General features: G+C 52.3%; 1 protein-coding gene across 2 annotated transcripts in view; it reads left to right on the top strand.

The window, feature by feature from the left end:
- Positions 1 to 528: 528 nt before the first annotated feature.
- SETD2 (SET domain containing 2, histone lysine methyltransferase) overlaps positions 529 to 27597 on the top strand; it is a 61925-nt gene continuing 34856 nt past the window's right edge. The window contains exons 1-6 of one of the 2 annotated variants that reach the window (XR_007888657.1): positions 529 to 757; positions 13227 to 13242; positions 16244 to 20679; positions 23373 to 23504; positions 24756 to 24884; positions 26023 to 26146. Coding sequence is in view for 1 of the 2 variants with exons in the window: in XM_051610992.1 (XP_051466952.1) it covers positions 720 to 757; positions 13227 to 13242; positions 16244 to 20679; positions 23373 to 23504; positions 24756 to 24884; positions 26023 to 26146 (4875 nt within the window). In the remaining variant the exon portion in view is untranslated. The remainder of the gene's footprint in view (positions 758 to 13226; positions 13243 to 16243; positions 20680 to 23372; positions 23505 to 24755; positions 24885 to 26022; positions 26147 to 27597) is intronic. The other variant, XM_051610992.1, reaches the window with a different exon arrangement.

Raw genomic sequence — 27597 nt, forward strand, 5'->3', positions numbered from 1 at the left:
GCCCGGGTGATCCCAGTGGTGATCCCAGTGTGATCCTGCTGTGGCCCTGGTGATCCCAGTGGTGATCCCAGTGGCGATCCCAGTGGCGATCCCAGTGCTGATCCCAGTGTGATCCTGCTGTGTCCCGGGTGATCCCAGTAGTGATCCCAGTGAGATCCTGCTGTGCCCCGGGTGATCCCAGTGGCGATCCCGGTGCTGATCCCAGTGTCGTCCTGCTGTGCCCCGGGTGATCCCCCGGCTGATCCTGGGGGTCCCACAGTTCATCCCGCTGTGCTCCCGTCCTCTGCTGTGGCCCTGGCGATCCTGCTGTGATCCCGCCGGTCCCGGCGCTGATCCCGGCGGTCCCGGTGCGGTCCCGGTGCGGTCCCGGCGCGGTGCCGGCGGTCCCGGTGCGTTCCCGCAGGCCTGCCGGGGGGAGCGGGCCGGGCCGCGGCGGCGCGGCGGGGAGGAGGAGCCGGGCGGCCGGGGCGGACTCGGCGGCGGGCAGGGCAGGGCAGGGCCGGGCCGGGCCGGGCAGGGCCGGGCAGGGCAGGGCGCGGATGGCGGGGCCCCGCCGGTGGCCGCTGCAGCGCGGGGCCCGCCGGAGGATGTGAGGAGGCGGCGGCGGAGCCCCCGCCGGGCTGGGAGGGCGGAGAGGGGCCTCCCCCGCGGCGCGGCCCGGCCCGGCCCTGCCCGCCCGAGGGGCCGCGCCTGCCCCCCCGACCAGCGCCCGCCCGACCATGGGGGACTTCTACGACCCGGAGCACCCCACGCCGGAGTAAGCGCGGCCCGGCCCCGCCGCTCCCCTGCGCCGCGGCCCGGGGCCTCGCCGGGGGCCCGGCCCAGCCGCCCCGCCGCGGGCCGCCCGCCCCACGGGGAGCTGCCGGGAGCGGCAGCCGGGCTGGGGGTGGGAGGGGGGAATCCGGAGCCGCTGCCCCCTGCCCCTTCCCTCCTTCCCCCCGGGGCGCGGCGGGCGGGCGGGAGGGAGGGAGGGGTAGGCCGCACATCCCCGGCCTTGCGTGAGCGGCGCGGCCGGGCGCCGGCGGGGGGAGGCCGGGCGGGGGGGGGGGGGGGGCGGGAAGGGAGCGGAGCGGCTGGCGCTGCCGGGCCCGCAGTCCCTGCCCTGCCCGCAGTCCCTGCCCTGCCCGCAGTCCCTGCCTGCCCCCGGGCAGCGGGGCCCGGGGCCTTGCCCGGCGGGGAACCGCGGCGGGGAGGCCGGGGCGCTGAGCGCGGACGTGTCCCGGGCCTCCCCGGGGCGGTGTGTGTGTGTGGGGGGGGGGGAACGGGGGGGACGGGGACATGTTTCTGCACCTCTTTGCGTGGTGATGATGATGATGATGGTTGTTATTGTTATTTTCCCCCTGGCCCGCGGAGGAGTTGCCGAGCCCCGCCGTTATTCCTCCCCGCAGCAGCCCCCCCTGCCCTGCCCTGCCCTCCTTTTCTGACAGGACGAAGGCGCCGGGCCGGGCGCGGGGAGAGCAGCCCCGACGGCCGCTGGACTCCGCTCCTTCTGCAGCGGGGATTTTCACCGACCCCCCCCCCCACCTCGGACATCACGCCAGGGCCACCGGCTCGAGCGCTTCTCCCGAGCCAGCCCTTCCCTCCCTCCCCGCTGGCAGCCCTGGGGGGGGGGATCCTTCCCCCTCCTCGCCTCCCAGCCCCTCGTTTTCTCATCGGCTCTTTCGGGTGCTTCCTAAACTCGGCGTGTGCGGTGGCTGCCCGGGGTGGGAGGAGGCAGCCGGCCCGCCCGCAGCACCCCCGGGCGCTGGCTGGGTTGGAGGCAAAGAGCGAAAAATGGCGTGTTTCGAGCAAGGACGGCAGAGCAAACCTGTTTGGGGTTGGTTTTTGCGTCGTTCCCGTTCTCTTTCCCAGCCGACGCTGCTGCCAGTTTCCCGCCGGCGCCCGCCCGGAGGTGGGTTGTGGGTCCCAGCCTTCTAAAATGAGGGAGAGAGGGAGGATTTCGGTTTGGATCCAGGCTGTGTTTTTGCTGGACGTGGCTCCTGGGGCGGGAGAACCTGGAGCAAGCCCTGCACCTGATCTACCTGAGCTCGACCCCGGCGGGGAGTGACGGTCCCGTCCTCTGGGACCTTCTGGGTTCAAACCACCTTATTACCCGTCCAGGAAGTTTTAGCCTCGTTTAGTTATTTCACTTTTTTTTTTTTTTTTTTTAACGGAGAGTGTGAGGGATCCTGTCCTGAGGTGGAACTCGGTGTCAAACCCAAGTGTCACACCCAAGCGTGGTCATGAGAAGCATCCAGGTCGTACCTTGAGCGTCGCAAACCTGAGCGCTGCCAAGAAGTCAGGGCAGCTTCTCTTAAGCCTTTTATAAAAGAAATACTCATTTTTTGGTCCAGCTTGGGAGTTTTCTTGGGGTGTGCGTTTCTGGTTGGGTCTCAGGAAGCTGCTGTGGTGTTTTTAGGAGCCTTTTTTCCCCGGAACCTTGGGCGATTTGCTGCGTGTCCCTGTCGCGTTCGCCGCGTCGTTCATGGGGTGTCTTGCTTAGGACGTGCTCTTCCAGTGCCCGTGCTGTTGTTGGCTTGAGGAGAGGACTGTTTGTGGTAGGTCAGCCATGGTTTTCTTCAGAGGCAAAGATACCTGGTGGTTCATCATCTCCTTCCCCCCTCTGGAACATCGTGATACTAGAACTGCCCCGTACGGCGCGTGGTGGGTGGATATTTCCAAACCGTGGTGGAGACTGTGGTTAAATCCCAGCTGTGATGGCTGTGGGACAGCTGCTGCCACCAGACTCGATGGCTTCTTCCCCCTGTCTCTTACCTGCTGGGGGGGTGGGATGAGGAGGCGTGCGCATGGTTTTGTGTTTTGCAGGAGTTGTTTTGTAGCTCGTGGTGTTGGAGCAGTCAGGTGTTGGGGGCTTGGAGAGCGTTGGGCAGAGCCCGGCGGCGCGAGGGGAGCCTGGCAAACTGTCAGGCTCAGCCTGCTTTTTCAGGGGAATGATTCACAGAATGGCTTGGGTTGGAAGGGACCTTTAAATATCACGGGCACCGACGTCTGCCCCTGGATGAGGTTGCTCAAAGCCCTGCCCAACCTGATCCTGAGCGCTACCAACAATGGGGCGTTGTTGTTGCTGAGGTGGAGCTCCACGGTGGCTGTGGGAGGTGGGATCTTGAGCTGAGGAGCTGGACTGCAGGTGACTTGGAAACGTGCTGATGGTGTTTACCAGGAGTTTTGCTCCTAGCAGAGAAGCTCTATCCAGTTTTCACCTGGTCCGTCCCACTTGACAACTAGAGGTCAGGTTCTTGAGAACTTCAGCATCTGCCCCAACCAGCTTCTCCTGCCTCTTTGGCTGCTCAGACTGGGACCTCCTGAGCTCAGAGCCACCACCAAGCTCCACACAAGGTCTGCAGCTTCTCCATGGACTTGTCCAATGCCAACCTGGACCTACTCGATGGATGTTTGCTTCAGTGGCTGTGAGCAGAAGAATCTTCATCTCTTCATGCTGTTGGTGGAGCTGTAGTGGTGCAGCTGGTCCAGCCTGACCTGGGATGAGTGAGCACTCCCTTGGAGAAGACACCAGCATCATCCCTGCTGTGCATGGAGGGTGGAGGAACCTCCCAAGCAAGAGACATGCTGGTGGGGTCATTGCCTGGGGCAAGGTGGATTGGGTGGAGAATCCCAAGGAGTCATTCAGCTTGTGCCCACACGTTGTGGTGGAAACCAGAGGTGCTGCAGCAGGTTCCCTTGCACATCCTACGGTTGAAAGACATTTATCTTCTGCAGGTTGACCTCCCCAGCTTAAATCCAACCCCATTTTGGGGGAAGATGGGTCTTCCTGCCTCTCCTCAGGATGGTGCCACTGGTGGGCTTGGTGGTGCTTGTGGTTTGGTGGGGTCAGGGTTTGAGTCGAACACATTTCAACACCCCAGTGATTTTGTTCATAGAATCATGGAATCCCAGACTGGTTTGGGTTGGAAGGGACCTTCAAAATCATCTAGATCCAACCACCCTACGTGAGCAGGGACACCTTCCACCAGACCAGGTTAACTTGATCGGATCCAAACAATCTGAAACTGCAGGTTTTTGGTTGTAGCTCCTGCAATGAGGTTTTTTAACATGTGTTGCAGCTCTGGAGACTCACGGGGTGTTTGGTGTTCCTGTCCCTTTGGGACTTGATCATGTTTTGCTTCCTGGAGGCATCTGGATTCTGTTTGCTGCTTTGTTTTTTTTTGGTCCAAGTTTGTCTTGGGTGCAGGAGAAGACCTTCACCTGCTGGCTGGGCTGGCCTGGGAGTTACCAGCCAAATTTCTCTCTTGGCTTTATTAGTTTTGGTGCCATCTTAGGAGAATTCCCAGCTGGACCTGAACTTTGTGAAGCTGGTTCCTTGCAGCAGAGCCAAATGAAAGGATGTTGTTGATCTCCAGGTTGGGCATGTCCAGGCAGGAGGTGTGGATGTCGTGTGGTGCTGACCCTTCTGCTCTTCTCCTGCCTCTTCCCTGCTCCATCCACACCGTGGTTTTGGTCCCATTCCCCAAGTCTCTTAAAAACAAAGCCTGAGGTTTGTAGCTTTGCTCTTGGAGAAGTCGTCTTTTCCCTGGCTTTTGGTCCCAAAATTTGTGTCTTCTTGTCATTGTTGGGTTTTGAAGGGAGGAGGACCTCTTGGCTGGTGCTTCTGCCCTGGATTCTTGTGGAGATTCCACTCTCTGCTCTGTCATTCCTCCTGTTCCATCTTCTTGTGGTCCAGGAACGTGGCATGGAGCTGATCTTGAGCTTCAGAGGAAACTTAAGAAAAGGAGGAAAAAACCCAAATGGGGCCGTATTTTGGCTTCAAGCAGTTGAGATCCAGGTGGTTTCCACCAACTCAGATGCCTCTTTATTGGAAAGCTGCATTTTTCCAGCAGCTGGCTGGGTGTGAGTGTGCTGGGAACCCTTTTTTCCTGTAGTTTTCACCAGTTCAGGTGTGTAGGTGGGTGGTGCTTCCCTGTGCTGGAGTGACTAAGGATGGAGTGGCGTGGGAAGAAGGAGCAGGGCAGTTGTGGCCTGGGGATAGGTGTGGTGGAGCAGTTGGATTCCTCAAAACGGAGGGAACTGGGCAGCTCTGGGCTACCCAGGCAAGGTGTTTTGGGTACCAGATCATTCCATGTGAGTTCCTTTGGTCGCCCGGACACGTGCAGGGATAATGACACACTCCACACTTGAAATCCATCCACTCAGCTCTCTGAGGCAGGTGATCTCTTGGAAAAGAGATGGAGAAGTCCCTGGGTTTTTCAAAAGAGGCCTCCAGGTTGTCCTCTCATCTTAATGATTCCCAGTTTTCCCTCTCCAGTGTCATCTTCTCCTTGCAGTGGCTCCAGGTGGGTTTCAGGTGGGGAGGTGACAGCCTCCCCTCCACCTCTTCCTCTTGGATCTGGTGACACGATCCTAAATCTCATTCGTTTGTGGGTATATTGAGAGGAGTTTAAACCACCTGGTTTTAATCCTGATCTCCGAGGTGTTTCAGGAGACAGAGCTGCCCTGGCAGTGCCAGGGGGTGTCCTGGCCATGCAGCTTTGGTGGTGCCTCGAGAAGCTCGGGTCAGGAGTTGGAATTTCCTCTCCCATGGTGATCCCTGCTGAAGGTCTGTCCCTGCTGACGGCTTCAGGAGCCGGAGGGGTAGAACCCCCCCTGGTTTTACCCAGTCCAGAAGTGCAGAGGGCAGGAAGCACGCCCCCCCCCCCCCCCCCCCCCCCCAGAAGATGTGATGTCCCTCGGTCCTTGGGACCAAGTCCCTCCCCGCCTTGTCCCTGCCCTCCGAGGGAGGGGCTTTGCCTTTCTGCTCCCGGGGGTGGTTTATCCCCCTTCTGAGCAGACAGACCTTATTACCCAGGTCAGATGGAGCCTCCAAGTCTCTTCATGTCCTGGAGATACTGGACCCATGAGCTGCTTACTTACCTGCCAGGAGTGAAGCCCTGTGCTGTCGCTTGAGTGTAAGTCACCTTAGATATTTCTAATTATTTAAACAAAAAAAAAAATCACCATCCTTCCAGGCTCCTCACCTTCCCCTGGAGAAATGCAGTTGGGATAACTTGAGCCTTGCGTTTCCTGGGAGGGGCTGCAGCCCCTCGCTTTCCTGCAGGATTTGAACACTGAAATGATTTTCCTTTCTTAATCGTCTTTTACCTTAAATCGAGCAGTTCAGTTCAGCTCAGGCTGAACTTTGTTTGCTTCCGTGGGATGAGGATCTGCTTGGGGGGGGAGGGGGGAGGCTTGGCAAATCCTAGAGGTGCTTTTGTGCTGGGAGGAGCAAGGTCTGGTTGCTTGGTTGTATCATAGTGGTGCCTCGTGGCGGTTTGAAAGTATCCGTGGATGGAGAGCCTGGAGATAAATAGAGGTGGGACTGGGGGGTGTGGGGGGTTGCAGATTAAAAAAGTTAGGAATGAGTGATTTGGTAGATTGCACACGGGCTGGTGCAGAGCAAGGAGCTGATCCGGAGCTAATCTTGGGCAGAGGAAGGAGATTTTTAATTTCGGAGTTGTTAGGAGTTGGAGTTGTTAGGAGTTGTTCTGTGAGGTTGTGAGGCTGATCAGTGAAATGATGCCCTTGCTTGCAGCGGGCTCTGCTTTGTCAAGCTGCCCTGGGGCTTTGGAATGTGTTGGGGGGAGTTTCTTTGTGGGTGGTACCTCACACCATCCCACATCTTCCCCTCCTTTCCTGCTGGAGGTGATAAGCCCCAGGTGATCAGCTGTGGTTGGGTTAGATCCAGCCTGATCCTTCCCCAGGGGCACCCGCAGCCCTGGGTGGAGCTCAGGGCTGGGCACCCGGTTTAGGGGTTAATTGCATCAAAGAGAAAAAAACGCCTTTTCAAAGTACCTCGTGGGTGTGAAACGTTTCCCTCAGTTGCTGTTTGTGCCTGACCAGTCGAAAGGAGGTGATTTTGGAGGCAGGAATGACCTGGCAAGTATCCCCATTGAAATTTTCTTGAGGGGAGGACACAAACTCTTAAAAGCTGCTGCTGAAATCTTTCCTTCCTTGCTCCTGGAGGAGGAACCTTCCCAGGGACTGATGCTCCCACGACACTGAGGCAGAAGTTTGGAGTTAAGCTGTGAGTTTGTGCCCTCTCTTTTTTGGCACCGTTGCTCTCCCAGTATTCCTGTCCATCCTTCCATACCCTCTGTCCATCCTTCCATACCCTCTGTCCATCCTTCCATACCCTCTGTCCATCCTCATCCTTTCCCACTGTTCTCTTTCAGTAAAGCCCTTCCTTGGCTGCCATGGGAACAGAATTGCTTGTGATGATTTCTGTCACAATTTAAAAATGTCATTTCTTTAGAAGGGCCCTGGCACTGAGCAGGAAGGGGAGGGTGGGAGCGTGGTGGTGAGGTTGGGAATTCCAGGGCAGTTTTAGGGAAGGAGCAGGGTCCCACTATGCTTTTACTGGAGCAGAAGACTGGAGATCACTGGGTGGATTTTCTTCTTAACTATGTCTTCTTCCCGAAGCAGGAGACCCTAGCTTCTGTAAAACTCTGGTATTAACACAGAGATAACAAAATAATTAGTAAATGAAGCTTTGGCCAAAACAAGCCACCCTAGACCTCAGCCTGTGGCTTTTCACATGCTCCAGTCAGTGTCTCTTTTCCCTGACTCACTTTCCTCTGCAAGTGGAGCAGCAGCCAAAGCACATTATTTCCAAAAATCACCCTTTCCTCCTTTATTTCTTCCATTTCTCTTTAGGATTTGGTCGGTGTTGGGTGGATCTGCCCCAGGAAGGGTCTGCAGGGACTCCTGGGCCCCAGAGTTGAATTCCTACCTCGGGCAGAAGTCCCTTCTCCAGCTCTGCCAGCTGGCAGAGAGCAGCTTTCAGCTCATGCCGTTTATTTTATTTTAAGCCTGTCTTTTCCCCAGCTGCAGAGATCGGTGTGTAAATGCTCATAGTACAAATGTTACAGCTCTCTGAGTTTTCAGTATTGTGTTGTAATGTCTCCCAGATCCCTTCTTGGTGGCTCTTCTCCAGCCTGATGAGAAGCAGGACCCCAGGCTGGCCTGAAGTGGTGGCTACAGCAGTTGAGTTTATTAATCTCTTTCATTCCTGCTGTTGAAATGGCTCCTGTCCAGGCTTGGTCTTGATTTATAAAGTTAATTCCAGGAGGGAGCATTTCCCCATGAGTACAGGTGACTCCAGACACCAGTAACCCATAATTATATTAAAAAAGAAACCTCCTTGTGGCCCAGACTGTGCAGGGTGTCACTCAGCCCTCACCATTTTTATAAATAAAAGAAGAAATCTTTCTTTCCAGTATATTCAGCTGCTGCTTTTCTCGGCCTCTCTGTTCTTTCATACTTGTGCACAAGGAGAAATGGTGTCTCTTCCTTCCCCAGCTCCTAACTAACAACTCCAAACCCAGAGAAAATGTTGTTTAAAGCAGGAAATGTGGATCCAGGGAAGCAGGGGATGGGGCAGCAGGGACAGGTCCATGCTCACTGCTACCTTGACCTCATTTTCTGGAGGGCTTGGCTTCATTTCAAGCTTCTGTTTAAATAAGATGTTTGATACTGTTGGTGATTTATTTCCCCCCCCTCTCCTGGTTGTGTTTTACCCTTTCCTCTCTCCCTGGCCTTTTTGGGGGAAGGAGGATTGTCTATTAACTTCCCTGCTTTTTTGTTGTTCTGGTTGTACATTATCAGGTGGTGGTGCAGGATTTTTGGGAGCAGGGACACACATTTGGGCACAGGGCTCCTGTGCAAAAGATTTCACAGCAGTTTAGTGTTTCAGTGAATTGTAGGGACATTTGCCCTGTTTTTTTTTTATCTCTAACCTCTTAATAAATCCAGTGGGCATTAGCACTTCAGACCTTCAAGTGTTTTCTGGAATTGCTTGGTTTTGAGGGTGGCAGGAGCTAAATGAGGGGACATCTGCATCATCTCCAGCCCTCCGTGGGTGAAATCTGCCTCAATATTTCTTTTTTGGCCTTAGGATCTTGCAGGAACTGCCCATTTCCACCCCAAGGCCTTGGTATTTCCTCCTGGTTTGCTTTGCGTTGTGGATGAAGGTGGTGGTGGCTCCCTCAGCAGCTCTGGAAGCCCATCTGCATCCCCAACCTGGCAGGGTGTTTCAGGCTGATCTCACCTAAGGAAAACAACTCAGGAAGTTGGGATTTCCACCGGCTGAGTGCTGAGGGGTTTGCTTTTTGTTTCCTTTTCTTCAGGAGAAGGTGATCACCGAGGCAGGTTGGCTTTCAGATGGACCTATGCTAATGGCTGCCCCATCAGCAGTTTAAAGGTGCTGAGCACCCCTGGGGCTGGATGGGGCTTTGTGGACTTGCAGAGTTGTTAATCTTGCAGGTATGGAGATAAAAAGAGCTTTAAGCTTCCAGATTTTGCTCTCTTAAAAAAGAAAATGAATTAAAAACGACCCAAACCAAAAGGCACCTTAGTGAAGCTGCTCAGGTTTTGTCTCAGTGCAAACCAGCGTTTCTCATGTAGACTTCAGGAGCCTGAAGGCTTTTGGTTTGGTTGCTGGTTTTAGCATAACAAAGCCTGCCTGTAGTTGAGGTGACAGTGTGGGTTACATGACAGGAGTCTCATTCCTGGCAAAGCTGTTTAAACACCTAAAGAAATGCTGGGGCTGCTGAACCTCAGAATTAAAATTCTACCTGAATGATACCAGCCACAAACCGGGGGCCTTTCTGTGAGCAGGAAAACTGAGGGAATAAAACCATGGAAAAATAATCCTACATGAGGCCATTGACCAATTGATAGCAAGAATTTTGGTAGAAATGTGGGTTCCTAGCCTTAAAAAAAACCCCTTTTCTCCAACACAAACTCCTCTACAGTGTGAGGATTTGGGATTTTCTTGTTGCAGGGTGTGGGCAGAGACATCTGCCCCTTCCTGGCTGGTGATCATTAGTTCATCAGATCTGACTGGCAAAATTGTTCTTTTACATTTTGCTTGAAGGACAGACTGACTTTATTTTTAAAAATACTGATCTCTAGGGCTGCTGGAGAGAAGTATAAAATGCTACAGTTCCCTGGGTTTGGTTTTTGTTTGGAGGTTTTTTTTTTTGTTTTTTTTTTTGGTCACTGTTGTCTTACTGTATTTTTTTTAGAGGTTTTTACCTGCTTGTTTGTTTTGGTTTAACGTTTATTTGGGGTTTCCAGAAGCCCTTTCCCTTGCCACTCACAGAACTGAGCCACTAAATGCTTGATTTCAGTGCTCATTTTAATAACAATCCTCCTTTTCTGTACCTGCAGGTAGTAAGGGGGGAGGAGGAAGAAGGGTTTGCTCTAAACCTCTGGGGCTGGAAACCTGCTGGAAAACCTCGGGATTATTGTGTATCTGGATGGATCCCCAGCTCTGGTGTGCTCCTGTGCTCTCCTGCATGGCAGCTCCTTCCCCAGGCTGGGATCAGGGGGATTTTATGTAACTTCAAACCCAGTGTGGGAGGGATCTTGGCAGTAGGTTTCTGAGTGAACAGCAACACCTTCACTCACTTTGGAAATCTATTTTTATGTATATGCACTTCTCTTTTTTTTTTTTTTTATCTGGGGTGAAGGAAGAGGCTGTTGTTGAAATGGGATCCATAACCCAAGCCAGATACCTCCTGAATTAAGGTTAATCTAGGGAGGTGGGATGACTTTTCTGCTTCATTAGCTGGGGATGGAGGGGCAATTCAGCAGGTAACACCAGGACAGTGAGGGGATCCTCCCTGAGAAGAATTACTTCTCAGTCCAGTAGAAATTAAATTGTTCACACAGGCACCTAGGACTAAACAAGATAAATTACCAGTAATGTCACATCTGCTTCATCCTTACAGCTGTTATTTTAAGCAACCAGTTAAATTGATGCCAGGTCTGTTTGGTTCCTTCTATCTTTTAATATTTAATGATTTCTCACTTGCCACTCTCTAAGCTGCTCCAAATGTAGCGACCTCCCCCCCAAGGGCAGGCAGTTCTCACCACCTTCAGAGCAGCAAGATGATCCCTTTCCTAACGCAGCTGATTTTCTCCTTTCTAACCTGATTTCCTCTGGCTTTTGGAAGATCTCAGCTAGCTGAGGCTGCAGGCTTGGAGCTGGCCCGGGTTGTGCTGCAGTTCCTGCTGTTTTGTGGGCATATCTGCTTGGAAGGGAAAGTTTTATTCTTAGCTTTTGGATTTTGGAGACCTCTGCTTTGTGTGCTTGCCAGCAGCTGAGCTCTGCTGGTTTGATGCAACAGCAACAGCAAAACTGGCTTGTTCAGAGGAATCAGGAACTTTATTCTTACAGCTGGATGTTAATTTTAAATATTAAACTTCATTCCCTGTCCTTCAATATGCAGCTACTTAAATCTATGTTCTATATAAATATGTTGTTTCTCTAGAATATCTGTTCAATAATATGTTTTTTATAAAGAGACAGTTCCTTCTTTTTTTTACTTTAGGACCAGCAGCTTTCATCTGTTGGTTGTCTCTGTGCTGTATCACACCACGTCTGGTTAGGGATGTCTTGAAGGCCTTCATGGAGTCATTTAGGTTGGAAAAGACCCTGAAGGTCAGCAAATCCAGTGTCCTTGGGTAGCTCTTGGCTTCACTAGACCTCAGTGCTGCCCTCACCACGTGTGTTGAGCACTCAAAATGTGTGACTGTCAATAATATCTGTGTCCTGGAAGTCTTAAAACTCCCAGTTTCTGTGGTTCTAAAGACAAAACCTCATTTTCAGGCACTAATTTGTGTCCAGTTTGTTCTTGGGGGGGCTCCTGGCCTCCTCTGTGCCACCAGTATTGTTAATTCATGGCTTGCTTCACCCCACTAAATCAGGGACGTGCCCTCCACAGCTCGCTTGAACTCAGGGCTCATGTTTCTGCAGTGAAAGCAAAGCCAGTTGTGGCTGCTCTGAGGGTGATTTAGAGCTTTTTAATGAGCTTTATCAGTTGGACTCCAGCCTTCATTAGAGGCAGGACTGTATTGCTGCTGGTCTTTCCAGCAGGTTGCTCCTCGTTCTCCATTGATGATGGTTGAAATGGGGGAATTGGTGGTTGTTGTGGCACCGTCACCTCAACAGGTCCCAGCCTGGGTTGGGTAGAAACCAAGAGCTTTGGCTTTCCTTTCCAGGAGCTGGTACTTGTGGATGAGCTGACATTCCAAAGGAAATCTGTCAGCCTTTTCTGCAAGAAATCTTTTGCCATATCACCATGACAGCGCTGAAGGTGTGACCTGCCTTTGATTCTCTTGGTCCTGCTTTGGTAGAGGGGTTGGACTCTTACGATCTCCAGAGGTCCCTTCCAACCCCCCCACCATTCTGTGATTCTGTGAATTATGGCTCAAAAGCTGATTAAATTTAAGAAGAGTCCAGCTGAAAACATCCCCTGTGTCTGTAAGGTGGTTGTGGAAAAGGTTGCCAGCATGCAAACAGGTTAGAGTGCTTTGGGCCTTCCAGTAGAGGAAATAAGAGATAAGGTTGACATCTTGGTTAAGACAGATCTGCAAATGCTGAAACTTCTGCCATCTGCTTTTGTAGTTACCCTTTTGGGGCTGAGAAACTTGCTGAAACTTTCCCAGTTATTGGGCAGAGCAAGAAGAGTCGTCGTGTTCTTGGTCCTTCTTCCTTCCAGGAGAAGCTGCTTTGCTTGTGGTGTTGGAATGAAGAGCTTAGGGAAGTGAGGAAAAGTTGGGTTTTCCCTTTGGCAGGTTGGGTTGGGATCAAGGTGATGCTCCCAACTAGTTCATTGTTGTGCAGCCAGCTGCTAAAGCTCATTAATTAACTCTTAAGCATCATGGTAAATAGCTGGGACCAGGATCCACAGCAAGTCCTCCAGCAAGAAGGTGGTCTTAAGTATCTTTGATTCCTGGTGATGAGAGAGGCAGGTATTTCCACTGCTTCTGGGCTCTAAGGGAAATAACATGGAAAGAAAACCACATTCAGCTTCCTGCTTCTCATGTTCAGGGTGTTTGTAGCTCATTGCCTCTGCAGTGTGTGTTGAAAGGAGGCTCTGGTGGGTTGCAGACCCTCGGAAGACAAGGGGAAGCCAGCAGCTCGCTCCAAACAGGTTTGCTCTGTCAAGGTCCTTGCTGAATTTTGGGTGCTGTGATTATTTGGCTCCCAAACGATTCTGTGCTCCCCTTCAGAGGTGGCTGGTGTGTCTGTTTGGCCACTGGGAGCTGTTGGTAGGGACATCTGAGGCAGCAGGTCTGCTTGTGCGGTTAGTGTTACCCTCACCCTGTGTCCCCAGCTCTGTCCCTTTGCAGCACTAGAGATCAACCCTTAGGTTTCTTGTTCTTGCCTGCTGTTCACACTTGGTCTTTCTTTTCTTTTGCATGTTTTCTCGGCTGGATTGCAATAGAGAAGAAGAAAATGAGGTGAGTAAAACTGATTCTTCCTTCTTGTGGCTCCTGGGACATGTGTTAGCCCAACCTGGTTAGTGTGACCTGTAGACTTCTGGAGGCAAGAGAGACTGAGAGTCCAGATAAAGCAAACTGATGTTATCCTGGGGTTAAATCCAGGAAAGAAGGAAACCACCTTCAATATTTCTTCTGCCATCTCCACACAGGGATGTGGTAGCAGAGATTGATGGTGGCCTCCAGGTGTTGCTGTGGGTAGATAGAAACGTAGAATCCCAGACTGGTTTGGGTGGGATGGGGTCGTAAAGATCATCCAGTCCCAACCCCCCTGCATGGGCAGGGACACCTCCCACCAGCCCAGTCTGCTCCAAGCCCCATCCAACCTGCCCTTCAACACTGCCAGGGATGGGGCAGCCACAGCTTCCCTGGGCAACCTGGGCCAGGCTCTCCCCACCCTCACAGCCCAGAATTTCTCCCTCACATCTCATCTCCAGCTCCCTCTGCCAGCTGGAAACCCTTCCCCCTGCTCCCATCCCTCCCTGCCCTTGTCCCAAGCCCCTCCCCAGCTTTCCTGGAGCCCCTTCAGGCACTGGAAGGTGCTCTCAGGTCTCCCTGGAGCCTTCTCTTCTCCAGGCTGAACACCCCAACTCTCCCAGCCTGTCTCCAGAGCAGAGCTGCTCCAGCCCTCCCATCATGTCCGGGACCTCCTCTGGGCTCTCCAACAGCTCCACGTCCTTGTGTTGGGGACCCCAGAGCTGTTCCCAGCCCTGCAGGGGGGTCTCAGCAGAGTGGAGCAGAGGGAACAATCCCCTTCCTGGCCCTGCTGGCCACAGTTCTGATGCAGCCCAGGACATGGTTGGCTTTCATTTTTTTTTTGCCTTCTCTGCTGCATTCTGCCCTGTGAGAAGGCGATTATTAAAGGACTTAATCTGTGAAAAAAACCCAGTGTTGCTGCACCTGGCTCAGAATTTCAGGAGGAGAAAAACTGGAGGGACTGGACCAGTTATAATATCCTGGATTAGGATAATAATTCTTGGTTCTGTGGGGACCACATCTGCTCTGGTGGTGTTGGTGAACATCCCTTGTGTCCTGCCTATGTTCCCAGCAAAGGGAGAGCTCCAGGAGCACTGCTGCTCCACCAGTAACCCCTCTCTGCTTGAGATGCAGAGGGAGCTTCTACAGCCTTTTTCTCCCTGCAAAACACCCCCAGCAACAGGAACCTTCTCCTTTCTGTCAAACATCAAAGGAAGGAGACCTCCTGTCCTACTAGAGAGCTTTCAGCAGTAATTGCCACTTATTATGTTTCCAAAGCTACCTGTGGAGTCTCTTTACAGTTCTCTAAGTCATGTTTTCTTAAACTTGGTGTTATTTAAGAAAAAACAATAATCCCTTGAAGGGTGAGCACAGGAGGGTGAAACATTTATTCTGGAATGTGTCATCTCTGCTGAATGGAGACTGAAGAGGGGAGGAATAGAAGCTCAGAAGCACCTTTTATTTTTGCCTTCAGGTCCTGTGTTTTGTGCAAAGGGGGATGTTTCCAAACCCCTTATTCACCCGGGGCTGGGATTTCAAATCTGTTGTGCTGGGAGTTAGAAAATGTTTGATCAAAACGTTGGCACGTTTCTCTGTTGGCACAGAAAATAACTTCACAGAAGTTCTAGATGAGTAGAAAACTCCTGAGGGCTGATGAAGTTTGTTTACTGTCCTTTTAAATGTATTTCATATGTAATTGGTCTGATAGGTTAATCCAGTCTCTGATAGGAATTTGGATTTAGATCTGTGGAGACTCTTTCCATTCGATACCAAGGTGTGGCTGCAGCCAGGAACATGCTCTCTGACACTTCCATTGTCCCAAGACATCCACACAGGTTGGGGTAAAAAGGGGTGAATTTATGGTCATGTGGGGGTAATAATTGACCCAGCACACCCAAAAAATGATGTTCCCCTGTTCTTTGGGAGGCTGAGCCAAGTGTCCTACAGGAGGGTGGTCTCAGTAGCATTCAGACATGTAGAAGCTTCTACCAGAGGGGCTGGACATTTGATTTTGTCCTTTCTTCTTCCACAAATTAGTTTATAAACACTAGTGCCTTAGTCTTTGAATCCTTTCTGATGTGTGGATTCTTTAGAAAACAGAGATAGTGTTTTCAGTGAGACTTGCTGGAAGTGCCTGGGGGACAGCTGTGGAGAGAGGAGCTGGACAAGTGTGTGGACATGTATTTTGGGTGCCATTTTAGCGATGACATTCATTCAAAAGCACCCATGAAATGAGGGTATTTTTGGATATTTGATGCCCAAGGGTACAAATAGAACGGGTTTGGGTTTCCACTCCACCAATATCTTCTTTAATAATTGACTCGGGTGCCTTTAGCCCGAGCAGCTCTGCTTTGTTTTCCAGAAGTTAAAGGATAACAAGGTCTGTAATCATTGACAGTGGGACCCCGGGAAGTGCTGCTGCTGCCAAGGATGTGTTCATGCAGCAGTGCTGGGGGTGGAACCCAGCTCTGGAGGGTTCCAGCTCTTGCTCTTGGGAGTTCTGCTTTTCCCAAAGTGCAGTTGCACTGATCCAGTTGGGATTTATGGGCGTCAAGACGATGGAGAGTAGACGCCTTTCACCAGGGTGTCATGAGGTTCATCTTCAGGGCTTGTGCTCCTGTGACACAGGTTATGTGTAGACGAGCCCTGAGCTTGACAGGAGCTGGAGGAATGGCCAAGGTGGGCAGACACACAGTGCTCTGTGCTCTGAGAGTGGATAATTTCAGGGTTGGATAAATGCATCCTGTAAGGTAAGAAGTTCCTACATTGAAGGAACTCTTTGGGTGCCATTTTAGCTATGACATTCATTCAAAAGCACCCATGGAATGGCACCCATAGGAATAACACCCATTTAAAAGGTGTACTTTTCCTATTTCATCATAATGAAAGATTCACCAGGTAGAAGAAAACTGTTCAGTGTGGCTTTAAACCAGAGTTACGAACCAAAATCCAGTCCCTCTAACTGCATCTCCTTTTCCTTTTGCAGGGCAAGCCTGAAACTGTCCAGAAAGCTGGTTTTATCAAAGGCCCAGTCTTCAAAGGTGTTGCTTCCAGTCGTTTTTTGCCCAAAGGCACCAAAACAAAGGTGAACCTTGAGGAGCAAGGAAGACAAAAGGTGTCTTTCAGCTTTAGTTTAACCAAGAAAACCTTGCCCAATAGATTTCTGACTGGTCTCGGGAACGAGAAACAGAATGAAACTCAGAACTCTCCAGCAGCTGCACCCCTTCAGACTGACTTTAACCCCAAAAGCAGAATGGACCTGGGGGATGCCACGGGTGCAGCTGAGGAGCCTTCACCTCCGAAACCCAAGGTAGAATTAGGGAAGATCCATTTTAAAAAGCATTTACTGAACGTCACGGCGAAACCGCCACCAGCTCCGGCAGCGACGCTCCCGCCACCGCCTGTGGCACCGGTGACGGAGCCGGTGGCCTCGGCCACGGACTTTCTGGCAACGCCACCACCACCTCCCCTGCCGCCCCCTCCGCCCACGGTGTCACCGGCAGCCCCGATGCTGCTCCCGGCAGTGGTGGCCTTGCCACAGCTGCCAGTGACACCCATGTCCTCGCTGTTGCCATCGCCGCCCGTGGAAGCTGAGGTCCCTGCTGCCAAGGAGCCGTGCCAGGTGGTATCTAAGGAGGCTTCGGAGCCTGAGGTCAAGCAGGACGCGGCACGGCGCGGTTCGGAAGAACGTGGAACTCGGAGCACGCCCGAGCAGACGGAAGTAACTCCGCAGAAGGAAGATTCCCATATTGGGAAAGAGGATGAGGTTCCCGACGGCTCGAAGGGTGCTGCCCTCTGCTCCCGCAGGCAGGGCTCCAAGAGGAAGTTCTCCCAGTCCGACGGCACGCTGCAGGGCTCCGAGTCCGACGAGGATTCGGTCAGGACCTCCTCCAGCCAGCGGTCACATGAGCCCAAGGTATCCAGTACGGAAAAGGAGAGAGATGCCAGACGAAGCTCCACGTACCTCAGAGGTGACGAGGCGGGGAAGTCCTCCTCGCGCTCCAAGTCAGACAGGGACGACAAGTACTCGAGTTACTCCAAGTCGGAGCGGGACTCGCGGTATGGGTCCTCCCGCTCTCGCTCTGACAGGGAGAGGAGGCGAAGCCGGTCCCGGTCCCGGTCCCGATCCGACCGGAGCTCCCGAACCAGCTCCTCCTACTCCAGGTCGGAACGCTCGCATTACTACGAGTCCGACCGCAGGTACCACCGGAGCTCCCCCTACAGGGAGAGGTCCAGGTATTCCCGTTCCTACGCGGACAGCAGGGCGCGAGACAGCTCGGACTCGGACGATGAGTACAGGAGGACACATTCCAGATCCGGCGACTCCAGGAGAACGTCCTCCCACTCCTCCTCCTCCTACAGAGACTCAAGGAGTTCTTACTCCAAGTCGGACAGGGACAGCAAAGTCGAGTCGTCTCACGCTGACTCGGAGAGGAGAGGAAGGTCTTCGTCCAAAGCAGACAGAGATTCAAAAAGGACTTCAGAAAGTGAAGTAACCAAAAGGTGCTCTCCCCTTGATGAGCTAGGCTATCGAAAGGGGACATCCCATAGTAAGCCCGACAGTAATGTGAATTCCTCCCGTTATAAGTCCACCCCTTCAAAGACCCCCGCACCAAAGCCTGATAAATTTAAGAGTTCTTTCTGTTGTGCAGAATCGAGCGAAGAAATAAAGCAGCAGTCTAATTCTCTAGATGTAGAGACCTCGTGTCTAAAAAGCAGCGAGATCAGGGCGTCCGTTGCCAACAAGCTGGAAAGGGAAAAGGCACTTTCTCCAGTACAGCAGTTCAGCGATTCACCTGCTGTTCAAAAAGCTGAGGAGCTGAAAGTGGGTTTTGCTCACTCGAAGTCTGAAGAACTTACAGGAAACCAGTACCACGACAGTGTCACGGAGCAAGAAACTTTATTAAAGATACAGCATGAGCAGGTCAGAACGTGTCCCCCCGTGGAGCTGAGTGTAAATGGGTCTCCAGAGGGTCGGGCTGAAGCTTTGGCAACTTCCAGTGCCTCCAAACCAGAGGATGTCGCTGTGTCTTCCGATGATGGCCTGTGTCAGTCGGAAGCGTCACCTGTTGTGAAGACAACACCATCGTTCCTGTTGCCATCTAACGGGTTTGAGAGCACGTTCGTGTCTCAAGAGGAAGAGCCGGATGATTCTCGGGTCCAGTCCAGTGAGTGCAACAGCCTCTGTGGGCAGGTGGAGGCTCCGGTCCCGCAGCAGGAAGGGGAAGCCACCCCCTTGCCCCTCGTGAATGTAGATCCTACTGAACCTGCACTTAACCAGCTGGATGATGAGGCCACTCCCTGTGAGAAAACCAAAGAACCAGTTTTTTGCTACATTTCAGACGATGCCACCCCAGCTTTGTATCACTCGGAAGTTGAGATCGAAGCAGAACCAGCAGATTTAAAAGTTACTTCCGAGACTTTCTTGGATGTGCAGGTGGAGCCACAGACTGTTACTTGTGACTACGAGAGCACGGAGGATCACCACCCAGAGTCTGCCTGCGGTGATGAGCATGGTCATGATTCCCAGAAAATCAGCCTGGCAGTGGAGAGCTCGAGCAGGGATCCCCCCCAGGATGGCTCTTCCCCAGGGCTCAGGTCAGACCATCCGATGCCGGAGGAAAGCGTCTCTTCCAAATGGGATGTGCCACCACCAGATGGACACCAGGAGCTTCTGCAGCATTCAGAAGCTGAAGAGGTGGTGGAGATGGAGAGTCAGCATGTCGATCTTGGTTCAGCAGAAGGCAAGCCATCCGTCAGAGATGAGCATTCCTACTACTCGGAAGTGCCGCTGGAGCACCGTGGCAGAGAGGTCGTGGAGGAAAGTGTTGTTTCCACCGAGGAAGTTGGGCCAGATGATTTGAGAGTTGGGTGTCCTGGTGTATTGGCTGAGAAGGAGGAGGGAGACGAGCCCTTGGTGGCTTCAGCTTTTCCAGACGCCACGTTTCCCTCTTGCGATGTCATCGTCACAACAGAGGAAATGGAGACAGTCACTCAAGCCCCAACGTGTGACAGCAGCGGCAACGCCGCCGAATTTGTCCCCGCTGGCCACGATGATTACTCTGACATGGGGGAGAGCGACAGCGAGAGGGGCAGCGAGGACAGTGACACGGAAGACTCGGACTCTGACGATGGAACACCACGGAAACGGCTCCAGTCTGTTGTGGTGGTACCAAAGAACTCAACCATCGCCATGGAGGAGAGCAGCCCCGGCTCCTCACGGAGCAGCCAGGGCAACCGGCGCTTCTCTGACCACTGGGACGATGAGCGGCCCGAGCCCAGCAGACCCTACTACGAAGAGAGGATGGAGAACATGGCGAGTAAAGGTGGCCCACAAGTAGAGAGCAGATCTTCTCCTAGAGGGATGGAGAAGAGTCTGGCAACTTCTACCGAGCTCAGCAGGAAGGAGCTGGAGGAGCTGCGGCCAGATCCGTGCCAGCCTCAGAGCGATGGTGTTGACAGCACAAGCCAGGCAGACCTGACAGCAGATTCCCATGGCAAACCCAACCCGGATGAGAGGATAATGTTGAAGGAGCTGGTGTCTGTTGGGAGAGTGATGGGCCGAGAAGACGAGCAACCATTTTGTCTACCGGAAAGTTTCGAAAGCACCGATAAATCCCAACATCCGATGAGCTCTTCCAAGCCAGACAGTCGGCAAGGGAAGGGTGGGCTCAACCAGTCTGGCCTTGGAGACTTCTCCAGGCTGGATGGTTTTCATACCCCAGAGGGTGGTTTGAATTGGGACTTTTCCCAGACAGAGAAGCCCAGCAGCACCTACCAGCAGCCAGACAGCAGCTTTGGGGTCTACCCAGGCTATGTTTACCAGCCGGGCTCAGGAGCCTACGCTGGCTCTGAGAGCTACTGGCAGGGCAATGGTTACTGGGATGCCAGGTCAGCCAGCAGACCTTCCGTGGGGAATTATGAACGGATTCAAGGGCAAGTTCCAGATTCTCTAACAGAGGACCACGAGGAGTACGAGGAGGATGACCGTTGGGATGATGACTGCAAACCTCGTTTTCCCAGCCCCTCTGATAAGTGCCAAGTGCCCGGGCAGCAGGAACAGGGCTCAGTGCAGGCACACGAGATCAGCAGCAATTCTACCAAGGAGCCAGTGCCTGGTGGGGAGAAGAAGGAAGAGGTGAAGGTTCTGGAAAAAAACGAGGTGAAAGAACGAGGTCCACCAAAAAAAAGGCGCCCGGAGTTGGAGAGCGACTCCGAGAGCGACGTGGACTCGAGGGAGAAGAAGAAGGTGAAGCCAGAGGGAGAGCAAGTGGAGTCAACACCACAGGACTCCTCCATGGTCGGGCGGTTGTGTATCATGGATGACTTCCGAGACCCCCAGCGCTGGAAGGAGTTTGCCAAGCAAGGAAAGATGCCCTGTTACTTCGACCTCATCGAGGAAAATGTGTACTTGACAGAAAGGTAACTGGTTGCTTTTACCCTTTGGCCCCTCCTTTGCCTGTAGGAAATTTAGATTTAACTTCCATTTGGTTCTGTGATGGCTTCTTTTAATTGGGATACTTTGAGGGGAGGGATGCCACATTCCCAACACCTAAGAAAGCTTTAATCCTCCCTGGATCTCTTCTTCTAACCAGAGAAGCTTGATTTGTGCCCAGACAGGCCCTGGTGATGGGAAGAGATGGGAGATGGGGAGGATAGAGAGGGAAGGTGATTTGTTGTCACCCTCTTCTTGCAGTATTTTTCGGACATGGTTTAGTGGGAAGGGTAGTGTTGGGTTGATGGCTGGACTTGGTGATCTGAGAGGTCTTTTCTCGTGATCCTACAATTCTGTCCCCTTTGCCTAGCGTTGGTTTGGGTATCATAGAATCATAGAATCATAGGGGTTGGAAGGGACCTCGAAAGATCATCTAGTCCAACCCCCCCGCCAGAGCAGGGTCACCTAGAGCACATCACACAGGAAGGCGTCCAGGCAGGTTTTGAATGTCTCCACAGAAGGAGACTCCACAACCTCTCTGGGCAGCCTGTCCCAGGGCTCTGTCACTCTCACAGTAAAAAAATTTTTTCTGATATTGACCTTAAACCTCCTATGCTCCAATTTGTATCCATTACTCCTTGTCCTGTCACTGGTCATCACTGAAAAAAGCTTAACTCCATCTTCTTGACACTCACCCTTTACGTATTTGTAAACACTGATGAGATCACCCCTCAGTCTCAGTATCAGGCAGGACTTGGGATTACTGCCACCAGCACCAGCTAAACATGTTGTTCTTGTACCCCTGGTAGTTCGTAAGAATAATTAAATTTTGTCCAAGCTTTTTGCTTTATTCTCTATTTTCCACTGGTCATCTCAACTCAAGGCAGCTATGTTGGGGCCTGGGTATCAGCATCACCTCTGGGCTTGCTGGTCTTGGCTCTGTATTGTCCCCAAACACCAGCAAACTCCCTCTCCAAGGACGCAAGGAGATCTGTCTGGAAGTGAGAAAGGTTTTGGGCAAACAGCGTGTTTTTCCAAAGGCTTTGGGCACTTGGATGTGGACTGTTTGCCCTCTCAGATGAGTTACTTTAGATCTCACACAGATTGTTGGACTCGATGATCTTAGAGGTCTTTTACAACCAGGATGATTCTGTAATTGGAAATGCCAGTGGGTAACTGGTGGCTGCAGATGATTCTTTTCCCTTTTGGCATGGGGATGTTGAGCAGGAAGGATATGATCCCTGGGAAATAAAATCAGCTCTTGCAGAGCTCTAGGGTTGATCAGTAAGTTGCTCTTGGGGTTCAATTACCTTCATCCTCACCAAGAAAATGCTGAGCGTGGCTTTCCCACGTTGGTGAGAGCTCCTGAGGAGCTGTGAGCAGCTCTGACTCCTGGCACAGACTGTGGCAAAGCCTTCTGGTGGTTTGTATCTGTTTGAAGTCTTTGTGCTCCTTTTTCGTCTTGTTGTTCCTCAAGGGTGCTGAAGCACAGACAGAATCACAGAATTACTGAGGCTGGAAAAGGCCTCTTGGGATCATCAAGTCCAGCCTATGACCTGACACCACTGCATCCCCAGACCGTGGCACTAAGTGCCACATCCAGCCTTTCCCTGAGCACCTCCAGGGATGGTGCCTCCACCACTTCCCCGGGCAGTCCATTCCAATGTCTGATCACCCTTTCCATGAGGAAGAGCTTCCTCATATCCAACCTAAACCTCCCCCTGGAGCAGCTTCAGGCCAGACCCTCTTATCCTGTCACTGGTTGCCTGGGAGAAAAGCCTGACCTCACCTGACTGCAGCCTCCCTTCAGGTGGTTGTAGAGAGTGAGAAGGTCCCCCCTGAGTCTCCCCTTCTCTAGGCTAAACAACCCCAGCTCCCTCAGCCTCTCCTCACAAGACTTTCCCTCCAGTCCCTTCCCCAGCCTTCCCCTTCACCCACCCCATCAGGTACCAGCTCAGGGGGACACTTCACCAATTTAAACCCATGTTGGGATCATAACACTCAAGACTTTGCCACATCTTTTGTTCACTGAAACGGCTTGTTTTAAAAATATTTTAAAATATACTCTTGACTCAGAGGCTGAGAGCCAGCCTCTTATCTGCTGGGATCCACACTCTAGAGCATTTCCCTGATCATCTCTTGTTTTACAGTCATAGAATCCCAGACTGATTTGGGTTGGAAGGGACCTTAAAGAACATCAGGTTCCAGCCTCCCTGCCATGAGCAGGGACACCTCCCACCAGACCAGGCTACACAAGACCCATCCAACCTGCCCTTGAACACCTCCAGGGATGGGGCAGCCACAACCTCCCTGGGCAACCTGGGCCAGTGCCTTCCTGCCCTTATAGGGAAGAATTTCTTCCTGATGTCTGACCTAAATCTCCCCTGTTTCAGTTTAAAACCATGAGCTCTTGTCCTGTCACTGCCCTTTCTGCTGAAAAGTCCCTCCCCAGCTTTCCTGGAGCCCCTTCAGGCACTGGAAGGTGCTCTCAGGTCTCCCTGGAGCCTTCTCTTCTCCAGGCTGAACACCCCAGCTCTCCCAGCCTGTCTCCAGAGCAGAGCTGCTCCAGCCCTCCCATCATCTTTGAGGCCCTTCTCCAGTAACAACCAGTAAAGACTGAGCAGTAATTTCTCTCCTCAGGTGCTGTCTGACCTGTATCTCAATGACTTGTTTTCCATAGGAAGAAGAACAAATCTCACCGGGATATCAAGCGGATGCTGTGCGAGTGTCCTCCTCTCTCCAAAGAAGAACGAGCTCAGGGGGAGGTTGCTTGTGGAGAAGACTGTCTCAATCGCCTGCTCATGATAGAGTGGTATGTGGTGTTTCATGGGAAGTGGCCTCAAGTTGCCCAGGGGGGGTTGAGATTGGATCTGGGGAACAATTCCTTCCTGGAAAGGGTTGTCAGGCCCTGGCCCAGACTGCCCAGGGCAGGGGGGGAGTCCCCATCCCTGGAGGGGTTTCCAAGCCCTGGAGATGGTGCTGAGGGACATGGGGCAGGGGTGGCCTGGGCAGGGCTGGGGGAACAGTTGGACTTGGTGATCTTAGAGATGTCTTCCAACCAAAACAATTCTGTGATTCTGAGAGCTGCCAAAGTTGGGGGGTGATCCCTATGGGATGACTTGGGCCCCTAAAGGAATTCAGACTTTCCTGAGTGGTGGCAACGAGCTGTCTGTGCACTCTCCTTTTCACTGGCTGGTCTGGAGTGTTCTTCAGAGCCTATTGGCCCAGGTTGCCCAGGAAAGCTGTGGCTGCCCCATCCCTGGCAGTGTTGAAGGGCAGGTTGGATGGGGCTTGGAGCAGCCTGGGCTGCTGGGAGGTGTCCCTGCCCATGGCAGTGGTCTTGGGATGATATGATCTTCAAGGTTGCTTCCAATCTAAACCAATTTGGGACTCTATAATTTAAATTTGATGTTAGATCTTCTGCACAAGGCTGGACCTCATCAACCTGGTATTAATACCTTCTGCAAAGGCTTGGAGCCTTCTTCTCAGCCTTAACTCAAGTCCATCATAAGCATGGTTGGTGGGAGTCAGAAATGCAAATGGAGACCCTTATTTCTTCTCATTTCTCTTGCATCTCTGCTCTGCCCAGAGCCTCACCAGGCTACAGCTGGTGGTCTCCTTTTCCCTCCTGGATGAAGCTAGGAGAAGGGGGAGGCAGGGGACAGGGCACTTGGTGGGATTCACCCCCTGGCATGAGGATTATCACCAGCCAGGGTGGAAGGAGTGAGATTTCCTGCCTCAATAGCCCAGGCAGGAGATGTAGGAGAAGTGGGGGGGAACCCATAAGAAGCTGGGGAGAAGAGGCCAGGTCATCTTGTTTGGGTTGTAGGGAATTGAAGTACAGTGACATTCCCATTCCCAAGGTTTTTATCTTCCTTCCAGAAAGAAATCATCTGCATGTGCAGGTTGACAGTCAGCTGGGTGTGCTTTTTATAGCAACACACCCTGGGAGCTTTTACACTGAATCACTGGTGGTGCCTTGGTAGCTTTTTCCCCTCTGAGCTGTTTTCTGTTTCTGCTCTTGTCCTGCTGGGACTTGATTTGTTCTGTTTCCTTCCCTTAGTTCTTCCAGGTGCCCCAACGGTGACTACTGCTCCAACAGGCGCTTCCAGAAGAAGCAGCATGCAGATGTTGAGGTGATCCTCACTGAGAAGAAAGGCTGGGGGCTGAGAGCTGCCAAAGATCTGCCATCGTAAGCCTTTGCTCTTCCCATCACATCTTTCTGCTGTTTGACTCCCTTGGGAGGGGAAAATCAGTCACTTGTGTTGTCACTGACCTTAGATTTCCTGAGGTTCTTCCAGCTTTACTTTAAATCCTTGTTCCTTCTCAGGTGACCCTCTTAGTCATGGGCAGCTATGTGTCCACTAACCACAGAATGGTTGTAATTGGAAAGGACCTCTGAGATCACACAGTCCAACCATCAACACAAAAGAAAAGCCCAAACACACACAAACAACACACTCCAGCAAAATAACACCCACAAAAAGCCCAGCCTGGGCCACTAGAGCATGTCCTCAAGTGCCACATCTACACGTTTCTTGAGTACCTCCAAGGATGGTGACTCCACCACCTTCCTGGGCAGCTGTCCCAATCCCTGACCACTCTTGCAGTAAAGAAATTCTTCCTAATATCCAATCTAACCCTCCCCTGGCCCAACTTCAGGCCATTTCCTCTGGTCCTGTCATTATTCCCTCACTGCCCTCATCCAACGAGGATGGATGGGTCAAACATCTCCCTCTCTGGTTTTAAGCAAGGGGAAAGGTAGGACCCTAGTGAAGAAAAGCTGTTCCCAGGTTCACCTGGGTAGGCTGGAGGGTTGAAAGCCCAGCCTTGCTGCAGAAGGCAACCTGTGAGGTTTGTGTCTGAGTGTAGGGGGAACTACTTGTTCTCCTCCATCTCTGCTTTGAAGTTCACCTTTCCCACAGGCAGAGAGGATATTTTACTGACCCCTCCTTTCACCCACCAGACCTGCAGGGTCTTCCACTTCAACTGAGGAAAACTACCTTCCACCACCTTCTCTTAAGACTCATTTTCCTCTTCACATCGCCCACCAGGGCACGTTCTTCCACAGCCCCAACCCTGCTCACAGAGAAGCTTTATCTTTGTGTCTGAGCTCTTCCCTGTGCCTTCCCTACCCAGGTGATACCGAACAAAAATCGATTAATCCAAATGACCTGAGATTAAGGCAAATAATAATCACAGCTATAACCACCTGGGTGCCCAGGCTGCAGGTTGTCTTCAGAGAGCCCATCTCAGCAGTGGTTCTTTTCTGTTCCTTGGTGTTTCTTGCTTATGGACTGATCATTTTCTTTTCCTTTTGGCCTTCGCAGCAACACTTTTGTCTTGGAGTATTGTGGGGAAGTGCTGGATCACAAAGAGTTCAAGGCTCGTGTGAAGGAATATGCCCGGAACAAGAACATTCACTATTACTTCATGGCCCTGAAGAACGATGAGGTGAGGAGTGTGAGGGGCAGGTTGGGTGGGCTCACCCCTGCTTCCCAACATCCTGAGTCTACTGACATTATTTTCCTAAGGAAAGGAGACCTGGGCTGGCTTTGGGTTGTCATGCCTCACTCTTTTAACCCATCGCTCAGTATCAACCTAATTTAACAGGAATCTGGTTGCTTAACTGTGTCCCAGTGTCCTCAGGGAGAAGAAATTGTCCTCCCAAGGGGAAGGATGGAGTGTGGCCCATCCTTTCCACACCAGTGGGATTGAAACCACCTCAGTGTCCCAGCTTGGGGAGATGCTTCAAGCCAAACTCAACCTTCCTGGGTGCCCAAGGAGAGCAGTTCAGAAATGTACCAATAAACCACATTTCCTCGCTTCCCGTGCTCACACATCTGCATTAAACTGGGTCATTTGTAGCTGGTGGGGTCCCTACGTCCAGGATTAATGCCACTGAAATATTTATATCCCACAGATTCATAGTTTTTGGGCTTTGCTTCAGCTCTCTGAGCACCAAGAGTAGGAATAGAGATTTAATGTCACATTCTGCCTGTCTCTTCTGTCAGGACTTTTTGAGCCTGGGAAGCTTTACCTTAAGGGAGCTAAAAATACCCAGAGTGCATTTTTTTGCCTCTTCTTTTTCCCCAAAGTAAGCAAGTTTTGTAGCTGCTGTGATCAGGAGGGGGCAGAGAGGAGTGTTTCCAGTTAGAAAAGGGAGGCTGCAGGGATCCAGACGTGACCTTTCTTTCCAAGTATGATGTATATGGCAGAGATGTTCACCTTCCCCAGCCCCCATCATTGTCCTACCACATACCAGAGGGGCAGAAACTGGTATTCAAAATACAGAATCCCCAGCCAGCTGAAGAACTCTGCCAGTTAGTGCTGCTCTATTCTGGGGGCACTTGATAGGACGAGAAGAAACGTCCTCAAGTTGAGCCAGGGGAGGTTTAATTTGGATCTTAGAAACAATTGCTTTACTGAAGGAGAGGCTGCCCAGGGAAGCTGTGGCTGCCCCATCCCTGGCAGTGTTGAAGGGCAGGTTGGATGGGGCTTGGAGCAGCATGGGCTGGTTGGAGGTGTCCCTGCCCATGCAGGGGGTTGGAACTGGATGATCATCAGGTCCCTTCTAACCCAAACATGTCTGGGATGATGTGATTCTGTGACCCCCAGACAGTGACAAGCAGCAGGACAAGAGGAACCGGCCTCAAGTTGTGTCAGGGGAGGTTGAGGTTGGATCTGGGGAACAATTCCTTCCTGGAAAGGGTTGTCAGGCCCTGGCCCAGGCTGCCCAGGGCAGGGGGGGAGTCCCCATCCCTGGAGGGGTTTCCAAGCCCTGGAGATGGTGCTGAGGGACATGGGGCAGGGGTGGCCTTGGCAGGGCTGGGGGAAGGACTCCATGATTTTTTCCCAACTTTAACAATTCCACGATTCTAAAACCCACTCTCCAAACTAAACCA

Source organism: Apus apus, chromosome 2, assembly GCF_020740795.1.
Source record: "Apus apus isolate bApuApu2 chromosome 2, bApuApu2.pri.cur, whole genome shotgun sequence".
In the NCBI taxonomy this organism is placed as follows: Eukaryota; Metazoa; Chordata; class Aves; order Apodiformes; family Apodidae; genus Apus; species Apus apus.